The 8877-nt window shown below is 36.7% G+C and overlaps 1 protein-coding gene across 1 annotated transcript; it reads right to left on the minus strand.

Annotated features, from left to right (window-relative positions):
• Positions 1-3980: 3980 nt before the first annotated feature.
• RPL (POX (plant homeobox) family protein) lies at positions 3981-8877 on the minus strand. Its single transcript, XM_089600779.1, has 4 exons — positions 8045-8877; positions 5222-5553; positions 4845-4905; positions 3981-4771 (listed from the first exon to the last, which is right to left on the minus strand). Exons 1-4 carry the CDS (start codon positions 8657-8659, stop codon positions 4373-4375), a joined length of 1407 nt encoding a protein of 468 aa, XP_089456905.1. The 5' UTR covers positions 8660-8877; the 3' UTR covers positions 3981-4372.

The following is an 8877-nucleotide window of genomic DNA, read 5'->3' on the forward strand; positions in this document are numbered from 1 at the left end:
CTCATTTAAAACTTGTTTGTATTTTCTTTAATGAGCCTCCTCAAATGAGTTTTAACTTAAAACTCATTTGAGGAGGCTCGTTAAAGAAAATATAAACAAGTTTTAAATGAGAAAATATAAACAAGTTTTAAATGAGAAAATATCACATACTTAAAACTCAAGATTTATTATATCAGCAATGATGTGCGAACTTACTTAAAAATTTTAAGTAAGTTCGCACATCATTGCTGATATAATAAATCTTGATGTGACAATAATATAAAACATACCTATTATACTAGTTATACCAACTCCACCCGATAACACAATTTTCTACTCTATTTTACAGTACATATCATATCAAACACTATCTCATCTCCAACCGAACTCTATTTTTTACACCAAATTGAAATATTAATGTTATATTCAACTTTCTCTTATTTATTTCTATACCCTTATATTTATTTAATATCTTTCAATTATACCACTTATTTATATTTAATAATGAAGTATTACTCCATAAAATTATTCAAAATACAAATTAACACAAAGTAAACTTGATATTTATTAAAAACAAAATAAAATACAAAACAAATAACGTAAAATAAAATAAAATAAAGTACAATTACACATCTGAATTAGAATATTTCTCCCACAAATGGTCGATCAATGCATTTCGGAGCGTGATATGTGCATCTTTGTCTCTTATTTGTCTGTAGCGACTGAAAAACTCTTGAAATCGTGTATCATCATTCTCCGCTAATTCAACCCTCAATAGTGACATTGAGTGGTCACATCACGCCAGAACCCGGGAAGCGTGAGATTCTTGATGGGTAATGGCATTGATTGGTCACATCACGTCAGAACCCGGGAAGCGTGAGAGCTTTGATGAGTAGTGGCATTGATTAGTCACATCACGTCAGAGCCCGGGAAGCGTGAAAGCCTTGAGTGAGAAAATATTCTATAAATAGTATCTTCCATAAGTTGTGTTTTCATCCAAAAAATTACTGAGCCTTGAGTACGATACATTACAAGAAAATGACAAGTCGAGCTTCTAAATACTCTCATGAAGAAGACCGACTTCTTTGTCGAGTTTCCATGGAGATTTCTCAAGACCCTATCATTGGTATATACCAATCATCTGATAGTTTTTGGAGCCGTGTTGAAGACAGCTACAACAATGCAAAAAAACCAACTTCGGAGATGCGTTCAAAGCGATCAATTCAGTCCCGAATCCAAGTAATTGAGAAAGTTACAAGGAAAATGCATGCATGCATTCGGAAAATTGAGAATAGACACCCAAGCGGTGCTTCAGCTGAAGATATTGTGAGTATTTTAGCTATTTTTATCTTTTTTTTTAATATTATGTTATTGTAATTGGTTATATATCTACTTGCAGATGGATCAAGCTAAAGTGTTGCTTGCAGATGATGAAAAATTCAAGAAATGTTGGAAGTTTGATCATGTGTGGAACATCATCAAGAATTTTGAAAAATTTCAAGACGGAGCCTCAAGTGCGAGACAAACATCTCGAGGTTCGTGTTCTTTTTCGGAGTCCGAACAACAAACGCCTGAGTCGGTTAGACAACCATCTCCTTCTGAGCGACCGATTGGAGTGAAAAAAGCCAAACTAAAAATGAAAACGGATGACAAAGTAGCTTCCTCCATCAGCAAAGTTGATGAAGGAAATAAACTACTTCTTGAGCAGATGAAGAAGTCAGGTGATATGAGGGATCGCCTCTTAGAAAATATAGATAAGGTTAATAATTTGAAAACAATCAGAGAAGAAAATAAAATAATGAAAATGAATTTAAATAAAATATCAGATCCTCAGGTTCGTGCATTTTTGGGAAGCTGAACAAGCCAAAGTTTTACAAAAGATAGCAGAACAACAACAATCTCAAACACAATTTTCCAATTCTGATTCATATTCACAATATTTCACCGGTCTTGGATGATCCGGCGCTAATCTTCCCGACTACTAGTTTATGTATTGTAAATTTATTTTTAATTTTATTTTGTTGCATTTTGTTTTTTTTTTTATTTTAATGTTCTTTTTTTTTTTACATTACGATGTCGTAGTAATGTTATTTTATTTCTCTTTTAAAATTAATGTCGTTTTAGTTTTTCCCAAACTCCAAATGTTAATGTTGTGTTTGAAAATAAATTTAATGAATAATTTAAGGATAAATATGATAAAATTTTATAAATCAATACAAATATATAAATTATAAACTTTATAGGGACTAAAAAAATATTTTGGTGTAGGGAATAATGTCACACCATATTTGGCGTGACACCAAACCCATTTAATATCCCACGCCATACACTAGTACAAAAAAGACTTTTGGGTGCGACTTTTTTCGCACCCAAAAGTCAATTTTCGCACCCAAAGATATCATTATGTGCGACTTTTCCGCACCTGAAAGTCCGCACCTAAAAGTCTTGGGTGCGAAAAGTCGCACCCAAAAGTCTTGACTTTCGGGTGCGACATTTAGGTGCGACTTTCCGCACCTAAAGTCGCACCTAAAAAATCACAAAATAATGGCAACATTTAGGTGCTTCTCTTCGAGAGGGACCGGATCTCCGTCGCCGCTCCTCTTGCGACCGGCTCCACAGCTTCCGAACCAGGGATACACACACACACACACACACACACACACACACACACACACACATACACACCCACACACAAAAAAACACATTTCTTCTCAGTCCCTTCCTTCTCGGTCTGCACGCGCGTCCAGTGGTGAGTCTCGGTGGTTGGCTGTGTCGTGTGGACGAGGGGTCGGCAATTTCTTCTCGGCCGGTGCTCGGTGGTCGGATCGGAGCCGACGGCGGGGGTGCGAGAGGTGAACCAGGTCTACAGACCTACAACAAGAAATAGAGGGAGACAAAGTTAGAGAGAGAGTCGGACAGAGAGAAAAAGAGAGAAGAAGAGGAAACTCACCTGAGGTCCGGCGGCGGCGGCGGCGGGGGCTCAGCTCGGTGACACCGCTCCAACTCGCGGCCTCCTTGCTTCTTCGGGGTCACAGCTCGCGCACGGACAAGAGAAGAAGAAGATGGGAAAAGAGAGAACTCGGAGAGAGAGAGAGAGGCTCGGGTTGATTTGTTTTATATCATGACTTAGAATTTGGGTGCGACTTTTCGCACCCAATGATCTGTGTCAGTACCTTTGGGTGCGACAAAGTCGCACCTAATAGTATTTCAAAAAAAAGAGGGGGAAAATTTGACCGCGATAAAATTTAAGACATTGGGTGCGACAAGTCGCACCCAATAGTACTTTTGGGTGCGAAAAGTCGCACCTAATAGTATTTCACAAAAAAAGAGGGGGAAAGTTGACCGCTCAAATGTTTTAAGACTATAGTCGCACCTAATAGTTTTGATGAAGCATTGAGTGCGATGAAGTCGCACCCAAAGTTTAAAAAATCAGCGAAAATTTTTATATGCTTGTTTGAGTTTTGGGTTCGACAAGTCGCACCTGAAAGACTTATTAAGTGCGAATTTTGGGTGCGAAAAATCGTACCCGAATGTCTTCCCCACCGAAAAATAGTATTTGTAGTAGTGATAATGACGTGAGATATAACGTACGATTGGAGCTATATATTACGCTATCCCCACCCTTGGAGATGGTCTTAGATCTTTACGTCCAAAATCACTTGAAAATTGATGAAGAATTTGATCTGAAAATTTGTTTTCGAAAATGAAGAGAAAAGAAGAGACGTGAATGAGATGTGAGAGAATGAAATGAGAGAATAGATATGTCTGAAATGAGATATAAAGGTATTTATATAAAAATGTCAATAGTTTTTAAATTTTTATCACATTTATATAAAAATGGCCTTTGGTATGCGATCATCACAGGTCAAGGATTCAAATTTCTTCGTACTTTTTCTCTCTATAGTGCAACTTTTGCCAGAACAAAATGTAGGTTTTGAGGGAAAATTAATTTTTACACAAAACAATAAAAAAAAAAAAAAAAAAAAAGTACAATTCTCTACAGACAAACGGCCTTACTCTAGGGGCTAGAGTGAAGGAAAAAATATATAAAACCCAAACGTATTATATATCCTAGATTCGCCTGATGTTACACAAAAAAGAAAGATATAACCCCGACTTATTATTTAAATTTAATTCAGCTCCTTGACATGGCCATCATCAATTAGTATACCCACTTTTCCACCACTTTCTTTTTCTTTTGTGTTCATTCATTCAACAATTTCATGGGCACCCCAAATCTAATCTCTCAATGAACTAAAATGTTTTTGCCAAGCTTGTGGTATCATATTCAATATGAGAAGAAAGAAACAACCTCCTAACAACAATAATATATATATATATATATATATATATATATATATATATATATATATAAATAAATAAATAAAACGTCTCAACCCACAAAATCATGAAACAGTTGGCCTCCGAAATGCCTGTTCTGATGAGAAGTAGCTCCGAACGAGGCCATATAGCCCTCTCCGCCGCTCGAAGTCCCGTCGATTCCGAAGCGCTGAGCCAAACCGCCAACCTGGTGAAGCCCTAGCGTGAGGGACACTCCTCCTCCTCCTCCGGCGGCTGTGGGGCCCGCGTGAAGCTGGCCCGCGAAGCCACCTTCGTACGGGCCCACGACGTCGTGGAAATCGCCGTTCCCTCGGCTGCGTTTCGACGTCGAGGGGACTGAATCGTCGTTTTTCGATTCACTCTTCTGAGCTTGACGCGTCTCGAGCATGTGTATCTCCTCGACCATCGGCTTCCATAGCCGAACTCGAGCATTGATGAACCAATTCGAAACCTGGTTGATAATAATGAGTTTTCATTACTATTTGTGTAGTAGCAGCGAGGTTTTTTCCGACGAGAACACAGACCTGACTACGGGAAAGGCCGGTTCGTTTGGCGAGCATCATTTTGTCCGTGTCCGTCGGATAACTGATCAGCCATAACAAACATCGAGGAAAAATATTACCGCGAAATAATAGATGGATCATCATGGAATAATGAAATTAGTCGTCTATGAATAGGAAGAAAATTCTTAAAAAGCTCTAATTTTCGCAAATTAATAACCGATTTTATACTCTTTGTCACGATTGAACAAAAAATCTAATTCGAAGTACCGACTAAAAAAAATAAAAAAGAATCATAATTTTCAAAAAGAAAATAATAATTTCATTTTTTTTCCATCCAAAAATCACAAAAATAAACTAGAAAGAGAGAGATTTTTCGAATTAAAATAATTTGAACTTACGGGTGTAGGAAATGCTCGAAAAGCCAGGCGCGGAGAACGGTGACAGCGCGCTCGGGGAGGCCTCTCTGGGGCCGCCAAATTTGGCTGTGGTGATGATTGTGATTTTGATGAGTCATCATCACCGGCGTTCTCGTCGTCGTGGGCTCGTGGTTCCGGCGATGGTCGAACTGAAGCTGCTCCATAATGGCGTTTTTAAGGCACCGGAAGTTTCTGGTCATCGCCTTCACCGCCAGGCTGGCGTATGGAGCGGCGTTTCCGAGCCCCGCCACGTACTCGAGAGAACTTATCACTGCTTGCATTTGCTGGTAGAACTGCTTGTACTTTCTGTATACCTAACTTAATACACATTTAGTTTAATTAGTTTCACATGCATTTATTTATTTTTAAGCATCGGCTCGGGTATGAGCTATTATGCAAATAATTTCTATTGCCTCTCTTTATTAACACTAGATTTGTGGGCAAAATGATCTTGGCTATATGGATTTTGCTGCATCTTAGAATTAGTTTCTTTTTATATAAATTATGAAACTTTCTATATATTTGTCAATTTTATTAACTTGTTAATTTAATAAAAGAAACTAATTAAATTATTGTCTATACAAAACATTAAGTAAAGGTTAAATAATTTTAGGGTTTTGGAGTTAGAATTTATTTTAATCCTCACTTTTAAAAGTATATAATCAAACTATTTAAGTTTCTGAATATGTTTTAAGTATATTTTAGGTGTTGAACTCTATAAAATTAAAAAGCTAATACTTCTAAAGACAAAAATAATAGTAAGAGAACTATTTTGCTAAAATATTAAAGGTAAAGAACCAACACGTCTCTCTCACACAATAGATCAGACCTATGTACTAGTACTATAGCTAAAAAACACAGTAATTATATAGATTCTTCTTTAAATAATCACTTCTTAAAATGTAAAGAATTTAAAACCAAATGACACTCAAGATACATGTCAAACGTAGATGCTTAAGAACTCTGCATATACATAGATAAGTAGAATTTCAGCGTATGGTAAATTAAGTAATAATTTTTTTAGATGGCTCTTACATTATGCCTCAAACATGTTTATATAAAATTGTTTCGCCTCAAACATGTTTATATAAAATTGTTTCCGTTTATTTTCAATTCAGACACTTATAAACACACATCAATATCTCCTGCTTCAAATTTAATTTAAAAAAAAAGTGAGAAAAGAAAAGAAAACAACGCTTCTAAAGTATTCGTAAACACTATTCAACAAAAACATATGTGAACCGCGAGAGAGTATTTCGTTTTAATGATCACTTCTATAGCTATAAACAAATTATTTTAAGTTATTTCTAAGTTTTTTGGGGTTCAATTTCATTGGAAAAAAAAGTTTTGATATTTTATGAAAAAGCTAGAAGTAGTAGTTCTGTCACTACTTTTCTTTTTCATAAAAATATAATTCACAGAACTTCTGTGAATCATTTTTTCTCCAAACAGTAACTTCAACTATCACTCGTATAATAGTTCATGGACTACACATGCTTGAAAAATCATATATTTCCCTACAAAAAAAAAAATCATATATTTATACACATTCTTCTTAAAAATCTTTTGTTAGACTGAAGAATCTAACAACCGGCTCATACTCCAGATTTATTACGCTCGTGAACTCTACAAATTAAACAATTAGACTTTTAGTATAAACACTGTACCTTACATATATAGCTATAGCCTATATGTATATGTGCTGTAAGAATTGATATGTAGCTATTAGTTCCAGGAATTAGGACATAACGTATGCATAGAAAATACAAAAGGGTACTTCTAAATATTACAAACGAAAAGCTCCCTAGAAAAAAATTAAATAAATAAAGACATGAAAGGAAATTAAACAACGTTTCTAGTTGAAAATCAGGAAGGGGTTTTGGATAAGCTTTCAAAAGAGATAGAGAGAGTATTTCCTAGTGTTATGTGGCTGATTAATAAATAATAATACAAATTTATTTACAGCTCATAGTCTACACGAACAAAATGGACATATATTCCTCTAAAATCTGCATTACCATCAACAGCATTACGGACATATTCTCGACTAATTTCGAATAAAATAAACTCAACTATTACTGAAACAACCACCATTAATAAATTATAAAATAATGATAGACATATGCACATCAAATCATATCTCATATATGGGTCATATTAAGATCACACATTCACACATAAGCGATAAGACATAGTTAATAAAATATAATCAAAACTCACCTGAACCAGACATGCTTCTCCTCTACACAAATGCTTTTTTTATTTTCTATTTATATACTCTTGCACTTTAAAAAGGGTATAAATCTTTTCAAACATATTCCTTCAATCCACTTTTACATATTATATGCATACATAACTAGAGAACTAATTCCACAGTTTGTCCCGTGAATGTGAATATATTTATTATATATGAGATTATATATTCCTTCATATCATATCGCCAAGAAAGATCCATTCAAAAAACTAACAAAAAAACTACAAACAAAGTCCCATGAATTAATTAATTAATTAGTAAATTAATCAGCGCATTCATGCAAATGATGCAATGCTATGCAAGGCTCTCTAGTCTCTAATCAAATCATAAATGAATAAGACAAGCACTTTTTCCAATCCAATAATAAACAAACAGCAATACTCACACTCATTTCACTATCACTACTCTAGTTTAGTAATATCATCCTGGGTTTCGTAAAACCCCATCTCCAAGAAAGATCTAGAACACATCGAACAACTAAAAACACTCAAACCCCCAAAAAAAAAAATATAAACTAATTGAAAAAAATAGAAAATTTACAATATTATTACCTCATCAAGCATTGTAATTAGCTTGGACTTTTTCTTCCGATCGTGATCATAATCATCGTCGTCGTCATCACCGTCCTCGTGATCACGACCATCGTCGTCGACGATGGCGTTTGTTTCCATAACCATGAGAGAGGAGTCCGGCGAGAGATTCTCCGCCGGCGAAATAACTCCGACGAGGTCGCGGCAGAGCTCCTCCAGAAGCTGCTGAGCCGGCCTGAGGAACCTGGAACCGTTGAGGACCGAGGCGTAGCCTGTGAACGGCCCTAGAGGAGCCGAGCCTCTCGAGACGCCGAGCGAGAGAGAGAGAGGCTCGGGCTTCTGCGCCACGGCTTGGTCGCCGTAGAGGAGGCTCGGATCGAAGGCGGTTCCGTAAGGGATTCGAAGGCTTGACGACGACGGCGACGGAGATCCGATCACGGCCATGGGCATTAGGTTTTCGTCCTGCTTCGGGTAACACGTCAGCAGATCCGACGGCGAAGGGCCGATCAGGTGGTGGTGATCGTACGGCGGCGCAGAAGGAAGGTGGTTCATCAAGCCGTGAAGCTCCGCCGCGGCTCTGAGCTTCTCTCTCCGGCTATGCTGAGGCACGTGGTACGCCTCGAAACCCTCCGCCATGGAAACCGAAATAAAAGCTCCAGATAGAGAGAGAGAGAGAGAGAGATTCGATATATAATTTAGGAGAGAGAGATAGAGAACAGTGAAGAGATTAGTTTCAGTCTGTGAGACTCTCACAGTCTAGTTTAATTATTCATACGTGAGGAGTTTTGTAGTGGTACAGCAGAAATAAAGTGTTGCAGTGAATCAAAACCGAATACAATGCATTTGTTTTAGTT

Source organism: Urtica dioica, chromosome 2, assembly GCF_054948205.1.
Source record: "Urtica dioica subsp. dioica isolate 48M chromosome 2, U.dioica_male_clone48M_v1_H2, whole genome shotgun sequence".
Classification (NCBI taxonomy): domain Eukaryota; kingdom Viridiplantae; phylum Streptophyta; class Magnoliopsida; order Rosales; family Urticaceae; genus Urtica; species Urtica dioica.